This window comes from Sinohyriopsis cumingii, chromosome 13, assembly GCF_028554795.1.
Source record: "Sinohyriopsis cumingii isolate HCF-2022 chromosome 13, ASM2855479v2, whole genome shotgun sequence".
NCBI classification, from domain to species: Eukaryota; Metazoa; Mollusca; class Bivalvia; order Unionida; family Unionidae; genus Sinohyriopsis; species Sinohyriopsis cumingii.
Genome location: NC_142973.1, coordinates 15112123 through 15136647, shown reverse-complemented (window position 1 = coordinate 15136647; position 24525 = coordinate 15112123). Strand labels below are relative to the sequence as shown.

The window sequence follows — 24525 nt, the reverse complement described above, 5'->3', positions numbered from 1 at the left end:
GAGGCTATTCCAATTAAATGTTCATGGTACCCAGGGAGGGCACTCTTTAAAAAATATTCTAGGGTACTGAGATTACCCAAAGAGTTCATATCAAAACAATACAGAATTCTAAATGTATCTATTGGTGACTATTCTGTATTAAAAGTGCCTTCCATGGGTCCCATGTATGTTACCAGCTCTGATAAAAATCAATCTGGCATAGAGGTCTTGCCATATCTGACGCATGATGTTGATGTTCCATCAAATAAGGATGAATGTATGAACGCTTGAGAAACCTTGAAACAATCGTTTTAATAACATTTGTGATACACAGCATTGGAAAAAATTTCAACAGAATGCATCCTACTTTTGGGCCAACTGCTGATACAGTTGGCAGTTAGGCAGATGTCAGACAGGTGAGTGATTGCAGTCCCATTGGGGTCTTATTATATGTTGAAGTTTTGCTGACAGGTGAGTGACTGCAGTCCCATTGGGGGGTCTTATTATATGTTGAAGTTTTGCTGACAAGTGAGTGACTGCAGTCCCATTGTGGGTCTTATTATATGTTGAAGTTTTGCTGACAGGTGAGTGACTGCAGTCCCATTGTGGGTCTTATTATATGTTGAAGTTTTGCTGACAGGTGAGTGACTGCAGTCCCATTGTGGGTCTTATTATATGTTGAAGTTTTGCTGACAGGTGAGTGACTGCAGTCCCATTGTGGGTCTTATTATATGTTGAAGTTTTGCTGACAGGTGGGCAGAGTCTGAAGACCACTGTTTAATTTATGTATTAAAATAACCAAAGTAAATACTTGTAACTACTGCAGGCTGTTATTGCAGGGCTAAAGAGGTATAGAATTGTGATTGTAAACAATGTCCTAAAATACAAAATACCGATATGAAAAGAGAAAGGTGATGGGTCTGTATTTTCTTTCCAGTTCAAGAACATGTGAAAGGTTTAGTTGAGGAAAAAAGTGCATTTGTCTTCTTAATTAATGCTGCATCAACAATAACACCTTGACAATATAATGTTGGTATCAATATCAACTTGACAATATAATGCTGGCATCAACAATAGCAACTTGAAAATATAATGTTGGCATCAGTATCAACTTGACAGTATAATGCTGGCATCAACAATAGCAACTTGACAATATAATGCTGGCATCAACGATAGCAACTTAATATAATGTTGGCATCAACAATATCAGCTTGACAATATAATGCTGACATCAACAATAGCAACTTGGCAATATAATGCTGGCATCAACAATAGCAGCTTGATAATATAATGCTGGCATCAACAATAGCAGCTTGACAGTATAATGCTGGCATCAACAATAGCAGCTTGACAATATAATGCTGACATCAACATTAGCAACATGGCAATATAATGCTGGAATCGCACACAGTTTGCTACATCTATGCAAGTCACCGATGATGATCGTCTATGCCTCTTTATCACCTGTGGCTGCCTAAACTGAGACATCCTCATTTCTCATCAATAAGCATAAACTGCTTAACTGGTCACTGCAAATGAGAGAAAAAGTTTCTTACCACTGTGAACCAACATGACCTTTCACACTGTTTGAATGAGTCAATGAAAGGTTCTCTTCCAAATAGTAACTTATTGACTGATAAAATAACCACTTTCTTTGATGTGCAGGAGACTGTTACCTTGTGTTGCTGATAATATATTTTGGTTATGCATGCTTATGAAAAATAAGGAACTCTCAGCACAAGCAGACACAGGTGATAAAGGTTTGGTTTGGTTTGGTTCGGTGCTTTATGGCATGGCAGCACATGTAGGTTATTTAGTGCCAAGGCATTTGGAGATGAGTGCCTTGCCCAAGGATACACCACAGTAGCTGACCTAGGCAGGTCTGATGGTAGTATTTGAACCCATGCCCTTTTGATTGCAGGTCCAGCATGCTAACCATTAAGCCACAATGGCTCCCAGGTGATAAAGGTGATAAAGAAGCAGAGCAGATTGTTGCCCATGGCTTGTAATGATTAGTTTGCAAGGACACAAGGACAAGGAAATTGTTTGGGTTCAAAGGAAAACATCTTTTAAAGTACTCAGGTACTTTTTTTCCAAACTTGATTTTTTGAATCATGCAAAGTATCTGCTGTCAGTCAGTAGCTGTAATCAAAGGAAAAATTTTATAACATGAAAGCTCTTGTCTTTGAAGTTTCACTATCATGGTATATCATTCATTATGAGATGTTCTTCAACAAACATTGTGCACATGTTGAGAACACTGATAATGATATTGTATCTGATAGGAGCAACTAAGGCAAAATTATCTTTTTAATGTCTTGGAAGATAGTGATACAAAGGAAAAAAAGTCATGACTGTTTGCTTTTATGCCTATTAATCATGAGTTTTGACCCTTTCAGAAAATTGTGCCTGAATAGACAGACCTTGAGAAAGCCCAGTAGTAACAAGATACCCCTGAGGGGCAAGTCAGTTATCAGGAAACAGATTAAGGACAAGAAGATGGAACCCAAGGTTTGTATATCAGAGTCGAATTATCACTTGAGATCAATTTTGATTTTACCTGGTCCCAAGAATATTTTATTTGTCATTTTGTTTCTGTATATTTTTAAAACACTTTTAACATATTGTCATGCAGATAAAATAGGAGTTAAGTGCCTTTCCCAAGGACACCAGACAGCTGGCCTGGATGGAAATCAAACCAGCCTTAGCTTAAAAGTACTGTACTCTATTATCTTAGCTGCCATGGCTTCCTAAGTGTATCTTGTACATTTCTAGCCTTCAAGGAAATTAGTAGATTTCAAGCTTTTATGTTATGTCAGTTATATGATAAATATCACAGCTTTTATTAAGCACACAGGATGGATGTGATGTTTATGTAGTGGATAAGGAGACGAGTACCCAGAAAAAAGCCTGACCTTCAATGAGTAATGACTTTCATACATGCTGGAACTGGGGATCGAACCTGGGACCACAAACATGCTAAGCCTGTTACCAGTGCACTATCCAGGTCCCACTGAGGAAATAAATCATTTAGAGGTTAAATATTAATGACTCACAAGATCACATTCCAGTCCTCTTTAACATCTTCTTGAGCTGCAGATCTTCATGATCTAGTACATGAAAAATATATGACCCCTCCTGTAGTTTAAACAGGTTTCTGACCTGGAGATTATTAGAAATTCTCCCACTCAAATAGACACAATTCAGAATCTTATTGGCTAATGGTGGCTAATATCAAATCACTGATTGGCAAATTTTAAACTACTGGCACATTCAGACTTGTCTAATTGGCTGATATTTATTTACTCACCAATCAGTATTTTTAGCAGAGTATGAGAATAATATTGTTTTCTGGAGGTGTGGCAGCCTGAGTCCTCATCCTCATAATTTCTCCACAGTTCCTTGGATTTAAACCCGATTTGGCGTGCAGCTTTTTATTGATGAAACCTTGATATTCATCATCCCATAATATTCACAAAAGTTACAGCCACTGAGGCTTTCATTTCCACAGCAGACCTGCCAGCCCTTACAATTTTGAAATAAGTCTTATGAAATGGACTCTTAAAATATGGACTTATGGAATAAAAGCAAAAAAACACAGGAAAATTATTGTTGCCAAACAATCTGGTTAATTGGTTCATCCGTGTTTGATTTGGATCCAGGTTTGATATTAGAATTAGTGGAATTAGTCAGGAAACTAGACTACCTTTACAGCAGTATCTCAGATGCTTTAAACTGCACATATTTTTCATGCAAAGCTGTTGATTATAGAATTTTTTTAATGGTGTCCAGCATGAGATGCTGTTGAAGACAAAATGAAAAATAAGCATGTTATAAAGTGTTAATAATCAGCACAGAAGAAAAATAAGCATGTTATAAAGTGTTAATAATCAGCACAGAAGAAAAATAAGCATGTTATAAAGTGTTAATAATCAGCACAGAAGAAAAATAAGCATGTTATAAAGTGTTAATAATCAGCACAGAAGAATAAAAAGGAATATTCATAATCTTGTGAATAAAAGCAGGAACAGACACAATTACATATATTGGACATGTCAATTTGAGTCTCGTGGTGGGATAAATGATTGCCATTGTCATGCAAAATAGAAAAAAATCCAAGACTTACATCAAGATGAGAGATAGCAACAAACCATTGAACTGCATAGGGTTTGGAACTGAAGTTGTGCAACTGTACTAGTGGTAAATAAGGTGCAAATGTACTTTACACACTTTTCAGTTGAACATAATGTTTACAGTTGCTGCATGTTTTGAATACTGAACTTCTAGATATGTTTTCCAGCTTTACAATAGCAGTTTATGATATTTTGTTACACCTAACTGAAAACTGGTCAAATTTGCAGGAAAAAATCAACTGCCTTATGGAGATGGGCTTGTCAGGGTTGGCAGGTCTGCCACAGGATAATTGTACTAAAGTTTGTTGAATTTCAAGCAAATTTTATCATGAAGCTTTATGCTAAAGGGACAGAAAATAGATTTAATTTCCAGTCTTTCATATTATCATTGAAAGGGTTATGGCATCTGATGCCCCCTTCCACAGCATATTTTTACTAAATTATATTGTGGTTCAGTCAAAGTTATCCTACATGATTGTGTTGATGAGATTTTGAAAAACTATCTTCTCCCTAGTTTGCTATTCCAGCAGAAGTTCTTGTGTGTAAAGCCCTGCTAAGCAGTGGTTGAGAGCAAAGACTTCTTTCATTCATCCGTTGCTACTAGATCATGTTATCAAATAATCATATGGAGACCAAGATAATCATACAAAGATAATGCACCGAGACAACCCAGACAAGTCCATGATATTTTTATGTCCAGTAAACAAACATTTCCAATCTAAGGCATTGGTCTGCACCAATAATAAAAAGTGACAATTTTCATAAAACCTAGTTCACTATGAAGATATTCTTCCAAATTTTACTCATAAATTTTGAAAATATATGATTGAAAAATTATTGGGTTCAGTTAATTAAGAAAATATACTTTTCAGGTATTGTTTCTCATTTCTTGCAGAAGGTATTTCACTCTGGTAAAAAGGATCTTGGTTCCCATTCAGAACAAGATGGCTTGTCTCCCCTACAAGCTCAGCTCAAGGCACTATCAGAGATTGAACTTAGTAATTGCCTGTCACCAAGAAAAAAACAAAAAAAGTCTGGAAACAGTACACCAAGTATGCCACCTACCACTAAGATAGACAAGGAAATGCCAGGTATAGAGGAAAACCTAGATGGCATTTCCATTACTATGGTATGAATTCCATGTTTTGGTTAATACATCATAATATTTTATCTTTTGATTATTTATCTTTGAAATAGTCAGCATTCACAACAAAATGGTAAAGAAAATGGTTAACAAAATTCTCATAAAATAATCTCCAAACACTAGCTCCTAACACAACCACTCAAATTATGGCACTAACCTTTGTCTCAACCAAATCCCCTGTAAGATGCACCCTCAAAGAAATGGGATACTTCTACCCCGACCATCCCCACCATCTTTTATTCTCATGCATTTTGTATTTTTCGCCAATTTCCTGAGACTAGTCTTTCCTATTTTTAGTTATTGTTCCAGATAATATATGTTGTTGTTGTAGGGTTTAATGCCATTTTTCAGTACAAGATAGGCTGTACATGCCAGCCAGTATAAATGGTGGAGAAATAACTCGGGGGGGGGGGGGGGGGAACCTCTGAAAGAACCACCGACCAATGAGAAGCTACTGGCAAGCTTTCTCACGTACCCACATCGTCCGAATCTGAGACTCGAACCCACGCAGACATAGGTGAGATGGTAGTGATCTGTAATGGTGAGTGCTTTAGACCACTCAGCCACTTGGGGCCCACAATAATATATGTAAAGCTGCAGTTTAAATTTATAAATGTACACACTATGTTTCAGTTAATGTACTGCATAATGCTGGCAAGTCTTGCTCTGATGCCTGACTAAACCGACTATACTGCTTCATACCATGGTGTCAGAGGAAATGGTCACATAAACTTGAAATATGGGAGTTAGTTGGCACTAATATCAAGACACACCGAAAATGCAACATCTCAGCCATTGCTTTCATCAATAGATCTATGCCTAACATCAAGACACACTGAATATGCAACATCTCAGCCATTGCTTTCATCAATAGATCTATACCTAATATCAAGACACACCGAATATGCAACACCTCAGCCATTGCTTTCATCAATAGATCTATACCTAGTATCAAGACACACCGAATATGCAACACCTCAGCCATTCCTTTTATCAATATATATATACCTAATATCAAGACACACTGAATATGCAACATCTCAGCCATTGCTTTCATCAATAGATCTATACCTAATATCAAGACACACTGAATATGCAACACCTCAGCCATTGCTTTTATCAATATATATATACCTAATATCAAGACACACTGAATATGCAACACCTCAGCCATTGATTTCATCAATAGATCTATGGACCTAATATCAAGACACACCGAATATGCAACACCTCAGCCATTGCTTTTATCAATATATATATACCTAATATCAAGACACACTGAATATGCAACACCTCAGCCATTGCTTTCATCAATAGATCTATGGACCTAATATCAAGACACACCGAATATGCAACACCTCAGCCATTGCTTTTATCAATATATATATACCTAATATCAAGACACACTGAATATGCAACACCTCAGCCATTGCTTTTATCAATAGATCTATGGACCTGTTTCTAAACTTTTGGTACTTAAATGGTCATAGTTGTTATCCAGAGTAGCTCACAAGTCATTCAGTATTGCAGTGCAGCTACCGAGGACTTGTGCATTTTAGTTTTGTATATCCGGGGGAAAATATTTTAATGTAAAAAAAATATATATCACTGTTTGTGTTGTCTTAAAAAATGCAGACTTAAAAGAATAAAGATGCCTCTTCAAAATAAACAGATTTGTATTTTAGCAATTATAATCTTTAAACTGTTTAAAATTGAAATGTTTGAGTCATACATCATGTTGAGGTAGTTCTTTTTATCAAACAATTATCACTAAATCTGTAGTTGTCTGTTTTGTTATTCAAACCTTTAAATCATAACATTTGTAGACAGAAATGAAAATGAAGGAAAATGACAAAAGTTGCATTCACTTTATACCTGAATATAGCTTCCATTTAATTACTATCATTGGTCCTTGAGCAGGAAATTTAGTAATCTCTTTTTCACATGTAGACTGACTCTATCTCTCTCTGTCTCTGTCTCTCTTTTAATGATTTCCTTATGGCAGGAGGTGGGGTGTCCCATTATGACTCTCTCTCTCATCCTAACACTTACTGATTCCCTTACTAGGGAGTCCCATTGTGACTCTGTCACAGCCCCAACACATAATAATTGCCTTACAGGGAGCACCCATTATGGCTCTCTCTCAGCCCCAGTGTTTAATGATTGCCTTGGGGGGGGGGGGGGTCCCGTTATGACTCTTATACATTTTTGTATTTATTTAAAGAGACTCAAAAGAATAATAAAATTAATAACAGCAATTTGTAAATGCTATCCTTTACTAGGTGTTGTCCTTTGTATAGAGGGATCCACTGAGTTCAGTTTCTATGTTTTAGGTTATCTTCCAAGTGAAACCATATCTTGTTTTATGGTTTTCCATAGCTACATGCAGTTCATGACTTTACCAATGTTATATGAAGCACCACATCTACACTGCAATTTGTTATAGTGACTGTACTCTATAAATAATTTCAGGAGACCAATGCCAGTGAATTGCAGGACGATTTCCCTATATCCATAAATGAGCAAGGAATGCAGCAGTGTTCTGATGACTCTTTCATGCAAGTGACAATGTTTGATCTGGATGCCTCGTTGGATCACCTAAATAACACATTTGAGGGAAATTTACAACAAAACTTTAAAGATCAGCATGGCAGAGGTCATCAAAGTTGGAAGTATGCTGATGAGAACTGTGATCCTAATGATTCGACTGCCAAAAGAAAAAGCTGTATTACACACCCATTCCAGCGGTGAGTTAATTGTGCTCCAGTATAAAACCTTCTGTCCTTGAATTTGAAGACATGGAACATTTAGTATTACACGTTATCAAATGTCTGCCATTTTTACCCCTATGACTTATTTTAATGTTTTCAGCAGCTTTTGTCCATCTGTTTTTCTACCACTTTTAACCCACCACATAGAGCTAAAACCCATCAGAGTGGTAACATAGCACACCTAATCACTTAAAAATGACACTATCAAAAGGGAACCCCTCTCTCTCTCTCTCTCTCTCTGTTCTCTCTCTCTCTCTCTCTCTCTATCAAGTCACTACTGACTAGGATGGAGTTTGCACCAGAAGTCAAAATAAGGAGATAAGTACACAGTTTCTAGGTCGAAAAGACATTGGTATGTTTCATTACCTTGCCTCTGTACTTCCAACTGGTACATAGCAAGGTTAGGATGTTTCATTGTCTTGTCTGTACTCACTCCCGACTGATACACAATGAAGTAATTTTTTAGTCTGATTGGCACTTTATTCCAGTTCCCTTAGCTGTAAATAGCCTATGTGTGTTGCTGATCCATAAAACACTAAACCAAACAAAACCAGTGATTCAGCCAAGTTTTTATTTTTAAGAAGATGTATCCCAAATAAGGTTTAGAGTTTTCCCACTACATTTGACAGAGTTATGATCCTTTTTCAATTTAAAATGAACAAAACTTCTTCCTAAGACAACAGTCTGGTTAAAATCAGATTTCCGTGTCCTATATGAAGATCTGACAGCGACTGCTTAGGGATCATGCTATAGTGCCCTTTGAATTATCCAATGGAAATGCAACTTTGAGAAATTTGAAAGTGAATCAAATCCTTCGGCACACATTGATGCTCTTAAATAAAATCTTCAGCTTTTTTGTCTGGAGCAGACTTTACGAATCCACTTGCCTGATTCCCAGGATAAGCTCAAATTTGGGTCAGGCAAGCTCATGTTTTCAAGCTTGCCCATGGGCAAGTCTAAAATATATATAGAGAGATAGAGGGTGAGTCACATTCAGTTTGTAATGCCTTATGTTCTGCAAGTTTTATACTCTGTGATCTCACCAAATTACATGTATCACCACCCTTCTTTGGCTTTTATTTGTATCATATTTTTCAATACATATCTATCCACATTTTCTCATGTATTGCTGCATTATTTCTCACATTATGTCAACAGTGTCATTTCGTTTTAGCCAGTATTGAGACATAATAATGTGAATGTACTATTTAAAGCAAGTTTTGACAAATCAGAAAGATATTATATATATTTAACTTATCAATTATATTTTAATAATAATAATATTTGTACATATATGGGATTTGCCAATTTTCAAGTCCTAACCTAGCTATGGGCAGTCTATGGACATCCAAATGTGCCAAGATTGCCAACTCTAAACAATTGGCATCAAAGATTGTTTAGACACATGTCTCCAATTTGAAGGTGTCTGGGTGATAATAACTGATAACATAACCCGGAATATTTCTTTGACAGATGTGTTTGGAAATAACTAAAAGTGACTTAAAATATACTCACAGGCAGTTTTATCATCTTTTGTTTACATGATTATTACAAGAGACCAGTACATACTTACTGTCAGGAAATTATTACATGGAGCAATGTAAGTGTTTGCAAAATCATTCCCAAAAGTCAGCTTGTCATAATTGTTTTAGATGCATGTGTCCAATTTCTAGATGTAAATTAGACGATAATGAAGCAGATGTGAGTGGACATAACACTCCCCAGACAAAAGTGAAAAGTGAATTCACTGACATCAGAATATTTCAGTGAGAGAATTGGTTTAACATTGTTTTCTTACTGGATTTGATACAATAATCCCCATGATCAATTGAACTTTTTAAAGTGCAAACATAGATAACGATTTTTTTGGGATATAATAATGGAATATTAAAATTAAGTTAACACAGTTTTATTATGAGGAGTAGAATTTACCTAAACATCACCCTTAAAAATCTTGCCATTTCCAAAACCCTTATCTGTCAGGTCATTTATCCATCTTTGTATATGTTTCTCTTTGCTTTTCCATTTACATCTATATTCTAACCTTTCCTTTCTTCTCTCATCCATATATCTATCAAAATGTACTATTTACATATATTTTTTTGACAACTTTAAAAAAATGTAAGGAGCAAACAAAAATAACAAGATAACAAAAGTTTTATATTCATAAAATAAATATAAAATGATTTCTTTTAAATATTCTATGCTTTATTTTACCCCCCAGAATTTTACTTTATTTGTGATACATGTACTTTATTGGGGCAAGCTTAAATCCCCTAAAGGCAAGTTCATTTTTGCAGTCAGCTCGCCCAGGGCAAGCTTACTTGTATTAAATTTGTAAATTGGGCAAGCATACTATTATTAAATTTGTAAAGTCCTATGTAGGATATCTCCAAAACTATATGACCAAATATCATTAAATTAAAATGTAAGCTTTCTTAGAAAGTTCCCTTTGATACGTTAGATTATTTTGTGCTAAGATGCCACAATCTGAGAGCCTGAATTTTCTTGAAAAGTTCTGATTGACACATTAGATTTTTTAGCATTAAGATTTCCAGAATTTTTTGGGAAGGTTCCCTTTGACACATTAAATTTTTTTAGCACTAAGATTGCAATGATCTGATCGCTGGAATTTTCGCATCATACTTCTGAATCATTGATAGCAAAACTCATGACATTTTGTTTCAAGTATTATTTCTTTTTTTCACAGAGATATGATAAAGTCAGTTTTGGAATACAGTTTTACATATTTCATGAAATTGCTGCAGTTTTATTGGCTGAGTTTGTCAGTACAGAAATCATGAAACTTTTTAAATCAAAATCTCTTTCACAATTGAAATTGGTTGAGTTTTTTTTGTTTCATCTCACATCTTGCAAAACTAATTCTCCTGCAATTCTACTGTTGCATGTTTGATCAGTTATAAAAGTGATTTATAAAGGGTTATGTTTGTAGCAACATTTGTAGCATCAGAATTTTTACTGATTTAATATTGAAAGACTTTATACTTTACAAAACTATGCCTCATGGTGTTATGTAATCACACATACACTGAAACATGTTGAAAGAAATTGGGGTTACTATGTTAGAACCCCCAGATGATTTATATGTAAAATACAAATTATATAGCCCTAACTTCAACATTTTCCAGACATTTTTCATTAATTTTTTTATATCATTTATTCTCAAAATTTATTCTGATTTATTCGAGGGCTATTGTCATGTAATATGGCATGCTGTTTTAATGAGTGGGCATAGTTATCTCCATGTTGATCGTTGTTCAATTTGTTGTTTCATTTCAGTATACTGGAAGGTGGGCGTAATATCAAATCTGGTGTTGGAGATTTTATGGGCAATGTACGAAATGGCAATTCCAGGTGTACCATACAGTAATGAATACTTTTTCACCTGAATTTGGTAACCCTTTGCAGTGTTTCTGGAGAATAAGCAAAGTTGACTGGACCATCTCCAGACATCTTTATGTTAGTTCCTGTAAGAGGACCATCATGATGAATTTATTATACATCTTAAGTATATAAACAATGGTAATATACATAGGTAATATTTTTTATCATATCCAGAAAGGTGTAATCAATTATTATCACATGTATTACTTGGCCAGAACCCATGGTTCTTATGGTTGTGAGGATTGTGTTGGCCCTTTGAGACAAAAATTAACGACAGCAATACCTGTAATCTGAAATCCCAGAAAAACCTAATATGTATGCAAGTTTAAATTAGAAACATGTCATGGACATTGATGTGAACATTAAGCATCATTATGAAGGTGAACATTTAGTATAGAAACAAATGTTATTGCCAGTTTGTGTAAGATAGTGGCACAGAAAAACAACAGGAGATTTAATAGCATAGATACATTATATATATATATATATATATATATATATATATATATATATATATATATATATATATATATATATATATATATATATATATATATATATATATATGTATGTATATATATGTATATATATAATACCTGGCAAGGGTCACCCAGGAAATATGATGTTGGTAAAGTGGTACCCCACTTATGCAGCCTCTCTGCACAGCAGGGGTCACAAAGTCCTGCATCAAAGTATTTTCTCTCTTTCTCCCCCCTCCCAACCAGAAAAAAGTACAAGACCTTATAATTGCAATAAGGGTGCAGTGGAGGTACTGAACATCCACATTGTCCCATAGACAAAATGTGCCTTTTGTGAATTTTGTCTTATCTGCTCCAGTTGGGATAGAATTTATGGCCTTTGACAACAACTTGACATCTTTACACCAAATGTTCCTTGCAAATGACATAGTTCAAAACTGTTTAACAAATTCTGAAACAATTTGGTGTTTTGTAGACCAAGATGTGCCTTGCATAGTTTTTGTCTTGTTAACTACATTTTGTATCATTGACAATTATCATAGGTCTAGTTGACACCATTGAATAGTCAGTCATGGTTTATCAAGATGATGTTCAACATACAAATAGGAACACAGTGAACAAAAATACCCAACTTTCTTTTTTTTAAATTGACAACTGGACAACACATTCATGAAGTTTGATGTTCTTCTTGCAGTGCAAGAGTTCTTTCTACAAATGGATACTATGATCAATGTCTTTGTTCAGTCTCACATATTGTCTTAGATTTTTTAGTCTTACAATGTTTAAATGAACTATGATAGCCATTTATATTATGCTATACATGCATAATTTTTACTGTCCCATGGATAATTTTTTTATTCTAGCTTTTTTAAAACTCAAAATCTGTACATAAAATCATGAAATAAAGACACAAATGAATGGTCAGTAGAGGAAGTGAGTCCTAAACCTTTAAAATCTTCCATTGATGTATCTCTGATGTCAAGTTGTCAAAGAGTTTGCCCTACCAATCAGGATGAATGTAGAATCTCTGATGCCAAGTTGTCAAAGTGTTTGTCCTACCAATCAGGATGAATGTAGAATCTCTGATGCCAAGCTGTCAAAGAGTTTGTCCTACCATTCAGAATGAATGTAGAATCTCTGATGCCATGTTGTCAAAGAGTTTGTCCTATCATTCAGAATGAATGCAGAATCTCTATGCCAAGCTGTCACAGAGTTTGTCCTACCATTCAGAATAAATGCAGAATCTCCGCTGTCACGCTGTCAAAGAGTTTTCCTACCATTCAGAATAAATGTAGAATTTCTGATGCCAAGCTGTCAAAGAGTTTGTGCTACCATCAGAATCAATGTAGAACATGTTCAAATTTACAAGGGAATGATCTTCAGGTTGCTATAGATTTATCTAGAGGCTCGGGTAAAATTTACTACTTTAGAAAGGACATTTTTATTTTTTTTTGTAAATATCTATCTATGTCTATCTGCAGTGTATTTCCATTTATCTGACTCAGACAGTTACAATAATAAATATTGAACAAACACAATTGTTGGATAAATTTTGAATGACTTGTTTTCAGTTGTTAAGTGACCTACTTTGTAAGCACAGTTTATTTTATAACTAGCTGCAGGTACAATTGATACTATGTTATCATTTTTATAATTGTTCTTAAATGTCAAAAGAACTTTTGATGAGTGATAGCAGTGTACCAGTACCCCCACAATGTCCTGCAAGGGTTTTGTCTTTCAAACCAAAACACTTTTTCATTTATTTTTTTTACCGACCAAATAAATGACTTTGTGCAAACTGACTCCTGCTGTTGTCATTATGGTGAAATACAAAGACAGCAAGAATGTCCAATCATAACATAAAATGACCGATAGCAGTGGTTCAAATGCAAGCCCATGTGTCACTCATGCAAAAAATCAATTTTATAATTATTGTATAATTACTATTATATATGTACTTTACATTTTTGGTCCATTGGCCCATGGTGTTGAAGATGTTGGACCACCCTGACCTGTAGTACAAGTCTGTGGATATTTTTCAGGCTAATTACGTGATCATGCTGTAGTGTCTGTCATCCATTACTCAACACTGTTTGTGCTTATTTGAGAAAAGTTTACCATATATTTATATATGCAATAAATGCAAAGTTATTTTTAAAATTCCTGTATTGACTAGTCATTATGCCAGGTATATTGGTACTGATGTTATTCCATGATATTATTTAAGCATTTTTCATTAAATTGTTTTCAAAAGCAGTTTATCATTTCAGACACATTTTCATCTCTCAACTGTTCAAGAGAAAATACGTCTCCTTGAAATACATTCCCCAGTCCCATTACGTTAGGAATATTAGCCTGCTACCACACAAATCCAGACCTACTTAAGGATGAAAATTAACTCTTCTTGTCTATCTCGTACAGACAAAGGGCAATAACTCTTGCCCATTACCTCCACTTGCTACCGACAGGTGTTGCTAGATCTTAGCTTCACCAATGTACTGATATCATCATACATTTTTCCTACGACAATCCAAGCCATTTTAGTATTCAAAAAAATTGGACCACCTGTCATTTTGGATATATTGTGTGGGACAATCATTCTCCTGCTGATGATAATTTTATTTTTACAATTTAATCCAAATTTGAGTGTCATCTTTTTGGACTTTGGCTATTTGAGACCATGTTACAACAGGCTGTTGTTGACCTGATGTAATTTATGAATTCGTGTGATACTAACTATTTTAGCTTGCTCAGTTAGTAACAGAGTTAGTTTTAGCAAGTTATTAAGATGCTGCATTGCTAATTGATGCTTTGTTTTCCCTTCTTGTGTCATATCAGGAGAAATGTCAACTACAGACACGAAATGCGTAAGTTCAGAGCATAGTCTATGAGCAGAGAATGTGACACCACTTTTGTTTACTCCATCAGGAATGGGATATATATATATATATATATATATATATATATATATATATATATATATATATATATATATATATATTAGCAAGCTGGTAACATGAATTACTAATTTAGGCTTTGTTTTATCTTCTTGTCATTTCAGCAGAAATTTCAACTAAATGCTATAAAATGCAACTTCAGACATGGTTCATGCCAGTCCTTACAAATTGGAAATATACTTACTTTTTAGTAATCCTTAGTAAGGCTGGAAGAAATGCTAACTTAGGATTGCCATGATAATAAACATTAGCCGATTTGGCAATGGCCCCCTAGAACAGAGCTGGAACAGTACGTTATGCAAGAAATGTCACAAATAAACAACATGGTAGAAGGAGGAGAGGCAGGTAGTTCTTTCTGCAAATAATGTTAAAGATTAAATGCAGCATCTACAATGAAAGGAACGCATCTCTATAGGTTGTTGTTGTTCTAGGGTTTAATGCCATTTTTCAGCACACGATAGGCTATATATGGCAGCCAGTATAACTGGTGGAGGAAGAACCCTGGAAAACCCAGGGAAGAACCACCAACCCACAAGAAGCTACTGGTAGGCTTTCCCATGTATCCACACTAGCCGAGCCTTGGACTCGAACCCACACAGACAGAGGTGAGATAGCAGTGATCCAGAATGGAGAGCACTTTAGACCACTCGGGGGCCCCCATCTCTATCAGTGTCCCATTTGCTATATGAATGGCACCCTAACTAACACAATATTTGATCATGTGCTCCAATTCAGTCATTGGTTCAACATGACAACATATCTAAATTTAGTTACTAGCTTATTAACATATATTGGCTGCAATGACATCATGTCTGGGCAGAGAACCATTTGTAGACAAAGAGGGGCACAACATGGGGCCAGAGAATGATGCATTGTGTATTAGTTAAACTACATTTAATCATTTAAGTTATAAAATGAACGAAGAACTCGCCAGAAACAGGAAACGGAAGTCAGGACACGAACTGGTACACCTTATAAAATCCTTACCCAGTATTTTCATAGAATGGTACAAACCATGTTAAGAGCAAGTCCACCATGACTCGTGTTTTGTATTTACTAAGTGTATATTAATGATGTCTGTGACCTGTGGCATGTGTAATACATGATGAGAGGAAGTCTGTGCTAGTTAGTTAGTAACATGCTGAACTGCTAATTTATGCTTTTGTTTTCTCTTCATATGTCATTTCATAACAAATGTTTACTAAATGTATGAAATGCAAAGTTTAAAGCAATAGTCAAAGGGAAGGAAAGATGGAATAAGTCAAGGAAGACAACCTGAAGTTCATCATTGGCAATTCTGACTTATTGTGGGAGACTCCCCCAGTTTTAGGCAGCCCAGCGTACATGATTCCCCCCCACATGTCCAAGCATGGCCTTCGGTCCTGTAAGTCAAGATGCATGGGGTTTATACTTAATACATTGAATCCAACTCATTATGCCATTACCAGCCATCCCCCCATCACTGCCCATCCAGCACAGAAGACCTTTTGAGAAGATGGTCCAGCCAACTAGTTCATCACTTGAAATCCTGTCTCATTGGGGGAGTGTCCCGCCAACTTTAGGCAGTCCAGTGAGCGTCAGTCCCCGCATATCCAAGCATAATCTTTGGGCCTGTAAGACAGGAGGCATGTGGTTTGTTCCAGATCCATTGGATCCAATGCATAACACAACCACACTGTAACTGGCCATCCAGCCCTATCTGGCTGTACCAGCATGGGGACCTTTTCATTGAAACAGTCCAGCCAACTATGATTTATGGGGATCTTGGTGACAGATCCATCCATCTAGCCATACCATTAGCAACATACCTTTGATATGACCAAGATTTCTGTGAGAATTTGTCCAGCCAGGCCCTTGGAGTGGCCAGTACTGGTAACAACCAAACCACCTTTTATACTGCCAGCATCCAGGCCGACCATTTACCAGGCAAACTAGCTGGCAGTTTCGGCAGTGCCATACTTCTGTATGTTCACTGCTTATCTACAAGAGAGAGTTAGCAACATTTTCAAAGGGGATGGAATTGGGTCTTCAATGCCACCTGGTATAACTTCTCCAGAGCTGCAAGCAGACTATGATTGGGACTCGACACACAGTCAGTGTAACAAAACTCCTTCAAATCAGCCATACTCAGATCAGACCATGGAACAGATTGCAAGCCACCATCGAGGAAATGTGTAGTGTGTTGACTTCTTCAGAATGCCCATGAACACGTACTGGATAGTATTGGTGACCCAGGAAACTCTAAGGCTTTCTTCTCTGAAAGCCAAGTTCCAGTGACATTTCATCTCACTGGTATAAAGCTCCTTCAGTACTGATCTCACAGCCCTTGACAAGAATATAGCAGCTGCTCAAATGTCCACTCCACTGTTTTATAAAGTGGACAAAATGTGTTCCAAGCCATGTTAATGCTGGTTTGGAAATGTGTTGTTATTTCTCCAATGTTAGATTGGGCCATATTGGCAATTTTTAGACTCGCAGAGAAATCTGGCAATATTTGTGCTTGGGAGGTGATGGCCAGGACTGCTAGGGTCATTATCTGGGCAGTTCACCATATCGAGACCAATGCCTTGATGGATTCAGCCAACTTACACCCCAATAAGACATTGTGTATGTCTGTGGTCCATGTCAAACCTCATCATACCCTCGTTTTATGGATGACCATATTTGGGTCACAATTGCTTTTGGAGGAAGAATCAAAGAAGTTCAGATGCAGGCAGCTCAGGAAGTGCACTTCCAATTTGCTGCTCAAACCACACAGGCATTTTGGAAACACTTAGCCCCACCAATGGAAAGGGATGTTAAGCAGCCTCAGGACAAGGGATCATTTCAGTCAGATGTGCACAAATATATATCCCAACCCAATGTAGAGAGACAAAAGTCTAACCAACCTACGAGGCAATCATACAGAGGCAGTGAGAAACCAGATTTCTCCACCTTCAATCCTCCTAACAATAAACATAATCACTCATCAAATGCAGGCAGTGGACATTGTGCGAACAGCAAGTTGAGTCCAATCATCAACTTGAGTTGCCTCAACCGAAATTTAAGATGGAGAAGGTAAAATCAATCCATCTCCCTATCTCAAGGGGCAAGTATGCTGTCAGTCTCAATCTGACTGATGCATATTTTCATGTCCACCCCACATCAATGACAGCAGCATACCTAGACGACATTCTCCAGAAACATGGTAAATTCTAGTCTACACTAAGGCAGAAACAATCTTCTCTCACTTTTAATCGTAAAGGTTTTCTAGTGAACTGGGAAAAGTCTGATCTCCATTTATCCCAGCTTTTTGCCCATCTGGGTGTGGAGTTTATCACCAACCTGAATCTGGCAAGACTTCCTTGCTTTCACGTAATCAGGATCGTCAAACTCACAGAGTTGGTTTCCAACAGGACTAGGATTTCAGCGAAAGAGTAATTGCAACTCGGATTATTCATTGTGGCAGCAGACTTGATCCCACCCAGCCATCTTTTTATACACTCCTTACAAATGACATGGCTAGCACAATGGTGTCCTTTTTCAAGTCACCTCAATCGAACAGTCATGATCATGCCTGTGTTAATGGCACAACCCAGGTAGGCTGACCATGGGGATCCTGTTGGAGAAACCCAGGCAAAAATAACAGTATGTACTCTCGCCAGTAAGTAAGGTAGGGGTGCCCATTTGTTGCCAGGCTTCACTGCCATCAGAAATGAAGGCTGTCATCAATGCCTTTCAATCCTGGAAAGATCAACACTCAGGCAAAATGGTCCTCACTGCCATCAGAAATGAAAGCTGTCATCAATGCCTTTCAAACCTGGAAAGATCAACACTCAGACAAAATGGTCTTCACTGCCATGAGAAATGAAGGCTGTTATCAGTGCCTTTCAATCCTGGAAAGATCAACACTCAGGCAAAATGGTCCTCACTGCCATCAGAAATGAAGGCTGTCATCAATGCCTTTCACTCCTGGAAAGATCAACACTCAGGCAAAATGGTCCTCACTGCCATCAGAAATGAAGGCTGTCATCAATGCCTTTCACTCCTGGAAAGATCAACACTCAGGCAAAATGGTCCTCATTATATCTATATGGTGGTGATCTATCTCCTCAAACAGGAGGACACCAAATCACCCAACTCCTGTGTTCTGATTTGAGTTTCCATGTTGGTGCAACAATCTCCATATTAATGTATCCATCAGCCTCAATATCTTGGCCAACATTCTATCCAGGAAAGCAAAGTCCTTCACACGGAATGGTCTATCCTTCATTTAGTCTTCATTCAGATCTGCACACTTTGGGGGCATCCAATGAAAGCCAGGAAAAAGGATTTCACCCCACAGGTGCTTACTCTCTTTTGCTTAAATGAAGTCTCAAAAGATCAGAGTTATCTTGTTAAGATTACACTCTGCATACTCTGAGATCTCACAAGAACAAGTCACCTCACGAAGATTGCCACTCTTGAGATTCAAGTGATCTCTCAGAGTCTCTCATTTGAATGTAATGTTTTGATCTGAGGCTGTTGGCTGGCATGCAAAGTCAACCTTATCCAGTTTTCGTCTCATAAATTTAAGGTCACAGAGACAAACCTCGAATCTGTTAGGTCCTGTGGCAGCAACACAGGTGGCAACCAGACCCAATTAAAAAAATTAACGATGCCTCTCAGCTTTACTGGGTTCACCAGTGACATTTTGTAGGTAAAAAGATTTTAATATTTATCTTTTTAACCATATCTAAGGTCACAGGTCATGAGACCATTGGTTGTGTTGCTTATCTGATTATCAATCACATGGGGAATCCAGCCATCATTCCCTGAAAAGATACCCGAGGTAGAGGTCAGATGCTCAGAATTCCCTCCTATTATATTTTCTCCTAACATAATGTGATTGGGGAACATTTTTGAAGGAGAATGCAAATTTTTCAGTAAATTAAGTTTCTCCAAGAATACATACACAATCACATTACTTAAAACGTTCCCAACCACCCCATATCCTCATTGGTATATTGTTCAGATAAAAATCAGTGACACCTGTTGGTGGTGAGAGGAAGTAATGGGCAAGAGTTATTGCCCTTTGCATGAGATTGACAGGATTTTGTTGTTGTGGGGTTTAACACCATTTTTCAGCACACAATAGGCTATACATGGCGACCAGTATTAATGGTGAAGGAAGAACCCGGGAAAACCCTGGAAAGAACCACCGACCCATGAGAAGCTACTGGCAAGCTTTCTCACATACCCACATTGGCTGAATCAGAGACTCGAACCGGCACAGACAGAGGTGAGATGGCAGTGATCCGCAACGGAGAGCCCTTTAGACCACTCGGGGCCACAGATTGACAGGAAAGGACAATTTTAATCTTTTAATAGGGCTAGATTAGCAAGGTAGCAGGCTAATATTCCTAATGTAATCTGGTTGATACCACTTTGAGGACCATATTTCTGATCTGCTTTTGATCCAGCTTGGAATATATATCTTTTTCATTAAGATCTTCTGTAAGATGGATAACAAAAAAGATACAGCTGCATTTGACTGGCTGAGTTTGTTACACGTCTGGAAGCCACAATTTTTTTATTTCACTTTGATCAGACTTGAAATAATGAGCTTATATTATCAAGAATCTTGGGTGAGTTTGTTAATGGGCAAGATCCACACATACTAATTAGGTAATCTTGCATCTGATTGGCTGACTGTTACCAAAGTTAGAGGCAACATTTCTGGTTCTGATCCAGCTTGGAAAATATGCTGATATTATCTAGATCTAGGACAGGTTCCATAAAACAAGCATATTAATAAACTTGCATCCGTATGACTGAGCATGTTAACACTCTGTATGCTGTATTTCTGAAATTATTTTGAAAACACCGACTTCTATCATCAAAATCTTGGATTGTTTTGATAATGGACAAGATTCATGCAGATCTTGCATCTCAGTGGTAATACTCTTTACCTATGTGAAAGAAAAAGATCTCAGATATGATCGATAATCCATGGGATCTACACCTGTTAATAAGGTGAACTTTTGTGTTAATGGGCAGAGGTTGTTACTTCTGATCCAATTTTGATCAAACTTGGTAAATAGGCTTAAATAATCTCTGTCTTTGTGAACACTTATGAGCATGGTTAAATCATATTAACGAGGTCATTTTGGAAAATAGGCTTATATAATCTCAGTCTCTGTGAACACTTATGAACAAGGTTAAATCGTATTAAAAAGGGTCATTTTGCTGAGCTTATGAACATATTGGTGACTACTTCTAAAATTTGTATCAAACTTGATCAATAGGCTTACACAAAGATATATCATGTGTTTACTATGAGTAGCAAACTATATGAATATTAATGAGCACATATCAATCATATCATTGCCATTGAAAAGGTTCTGTAATAAGTAAGACTGCACATAATATTGAGACACCTTGCATCAGATTATGTAAGCTTGCTACATCCCTCTCTTGGTCAAGGACTATATTTTTTATAAAACTTGATAAATGGGGGTTTATATCATCAAATCTTGATGTCCAGTTATGAGTAAGAGACTAAGTATTTTAATTATGCCCTGATCTTTTAAAAGAATTTGTATCTGGATATAATAGCTATAATCCACATTGCATAAAGTTTGGTAATTGGTTTATATAGGTTGTCTTCTAAGCCTGCTTAGTGAAATGGTCAACTGTTATGTAGGCCAGGTGAGCGAGATAAAGTCCATCTGGGCATCATTTAGCTAAGGTCTGGGTTATCATTGGCTCATAATAATGGGTCTCAATGATCTCAACCTTTGGTCAAAGCATATGATCTTGGAACTAAACTTAATGTACAGAAACTATTATTTCCTATCAGATTTACCACATTCATGACCTTTGACCTTTTGACCCCTGTATTTAAAGGTTTCCTTATTACTCCTTATTACTCAGTGTACAAGCCATCCACAAAGACTGGGCAAGGAACTTACTCTAGATTACAACTTATTCTGAAAAATACACATATTCATTACAAGCTCTAATTGGTCCTAAATGAAAATGGTGTCAGTATGCCCTCCAATATGGCCACCACAGTGGCAGTCTGGAAGATCTTGCTACTACGTCTGAATGGATGATCTGCAGGGGGAAAATGGTGCGAATATAGTATCCAATATGTTTGCAGTAGCCTTGAAAATCATGTTATTGCTAGTCTTAGTGCATGATGGGTTTCACACCATAAGACTCTTGTGATTGGTTAGTTGGTCCTAAATAAAAATGGTGCTGATCTGACATCCAGTATGGCTGCCACAACAATCTTCTTGAAAATCTTTGTATTGAATGGATGGCAATGCTGACATCAGGTTTTCACCAAAAGATTTCCAATGATGTCTAGTTAGTTCTAAATGAAAATGGTGAAGAATAATGCCCACATGGTGGACACAGTGGCCAACCTGAAAATCTTGTTATTGCTCATGAACATCCAAGATGGTTTCAACATTCTAAAATTAGTTCCTTTTAACCAGTAGAGTACAAGTCCTCTGGTCCACAATGACTCGGACCGTTGACCCTTACATATATCAAGTGCAGTACATGGTCTAAAGTTATTATGCAAAACCATTTTTCTGTTTTTTAGATACTTTGACCTCTCGACCCCAAAATCAATATGCTTTTCATTCGTCCAACATGCAAGTAATCCGCAAATGTTAATGTATAACTAATGTTATTGTGTGGAAACCATTTTTCTGCTTTCAGTAAATGACTTGGACCTCAAAATCAAAAAGCTTCTTTCTTACCCCAAGTGCAAACCATCCACAAAATCTGGTCCAGGTATCTGAAGTAGAAGTAATGCTATTTGGCAGAAACCATTCTTACTGTTTCAGTCACAGTGACCTTGCTCTTTTGACCCTGAAATCAATAGGGTAAACCATCCACAAAATTTGATAACTGTTGCTGAAGGAAAACTCTGGTTATTATGCTGAAACCATATTTCTTCTTTCACGATTATCTTAGCCTATGACCTCAAATGTAATTTCTCCTTTGGGGAGTGGGAAGGTAAAACTAATTTTAATGATGCAATACTTACCTGTTGCTATTGCATAGTTAACCTTGCAGGGATCGAAATTACCTTCATCCGTTTGATGATAATTAATATTCCCACTACTATATCACTGGGTAACTTTTTGTGCCATGACTATGGACCCTAGGAATAAAATGCCTTTGCTTTGGTCCACCACAGAATGAGGAAAGAGAAAGTATTTAGAACATTCATCACACCTCCATAGATGAATGAGTTTAATAGGACCATGAGTTGGTAATGGTGTGAACTTCAAATGTCCCTCTTTGTAAGGGTCTAATAAATTCTCTTGATTGTTGTAATAATCCACCCTGCAATAGTGGAAGCTAAAATATCAGCTGAACTTGTAAGTAGGACACTTACTACCCTTTTTTTCTCCCTCCGAAGGAAATAAATATAAACATCTTGATCATCACCAACACTGATATCTGATATGACTGCAACTAGGGATATGGGGTAGAGCTATGACAAGCTGGATTGTAGCCATGGTTGGCATTAAAGAGAAACTTGCTGATAGTTACCAATGAACTATAGACAGCCTGGTTTTGTGGACAGGGCATGAAGCTGATTCCTATGTCGCATGGACACCTAGGAAAGTAGGAAAGCTGTAGGTTAGATTCTCAAAAGATGCTTCACCCAAAGGTTCAAAGGTGTGTTTGATGGTAGAACACTTTTTCTCTTCGAAAAGGAAGAGAAGAAAATCAGCCACTGCACTCAACGAGACCAGCTAGGATTACCACATTTCCTTCTTCACTAATTACAAAAGATTCCACTTAGCATCAGACCTTAGATGTAAAGAGACTCGTTGTTTGAATACACTCTTCAAACCTGCTCAAAAATATGTTCTGATGGAGAGATCGTTTGAGATGAGCCAAGCATGAAGATGATAAATCTGTGGGTGGGGAGATCCCCTTTTCTGTGATATGAGGTCCCTTCTTTGGGATAATGTCCTAGACTGGGCTTCAGCAGGTTGATGTGGTTGTTGTTGTTGTAGGGTTTAATGCCATTTTTCAGCATACGATAGGCTATATATGGCGGCCAGTATTAATGGTGGAGGAAGAAGCTACTGGCAAGCTTTCTCACATACCCACATTAGCCGAATCCGAGACTCGAACCCACGCAGACAGAGATGAGATGGCAGTGATCCGTAACGGAGAGCACTTTAGACCACTCGAGACCCCCTTCAGCAGGTTGAGAATATCATCTAACCATAATCACTGGGACAACAGAGGGCTATCAAAATGAACTGAAAATTGGAGGTCCTTACTTGCAGGATCATGCTGAATGGTGGGAAGGCATAAGCAATAGGTGATCCCATTTCAGGCTGAAAGAATCCACTGCCCAGGCTGTTTGTTCAGGGAAGAAATGTAAAATAAAAGGGGAGCTTGTTGTTTAGTCTTGTCACAAACAAGTCCACCAATGATGTCCCCCAAAGTCTGAACAGGGAATCTACTATTGAAATGGGTAGAGACCATTTTGTGAGTACTATCTTCCCCTTCCTTGACAGACTCGGCCAAAAATATTCTTTTTGCCAGGAATATTCTGAACTTGGAGGGCAATCATATCTGAGCCAGGCAGGTAGGGTGTGAATCCTAAGTGGATTTCTTCTGCCCACAATAACTACATTTGTCTCTTAGATGTTG

At 37.1% G+C, this 24525-nt stretch overlaps 1 protein-coding gene across 1 annotated transcript in view; it reads left to right on the top strand.

Moving 5' to 3' along the window:
• The window catches only part of LOC149784978 (rho guanine nucleotide exchange factor 39-like), a 71616-nt gene extending 59685 nt beyond the window's left edge, over positions 1 to 11931 (top strand). Inside the window, exons 10-13 of the mRNA XM_089931170.1 lie at positions 2379 to 2490; positions 5008 to 5241; positions 7729 to 8003; positions 11328 to 11931. Coding sequence (XP_089787296.1) covers positions 2379 to 2490; positions 5008 to 5241; positions 7729 to 8003; positions 11328 to 11418 — 712 coding nt within the window. The 3' untranslated portion in view covers positions 11419 to 11931. The remainder of the gene's footprint in view (positions 1 to 2378; positions 2491 to 5007; positions 5242 to 7728; positions 8004 to 11327) is intronic.
• Positions 11932 to 24525: the final 12594 nt, after the last annotated feature.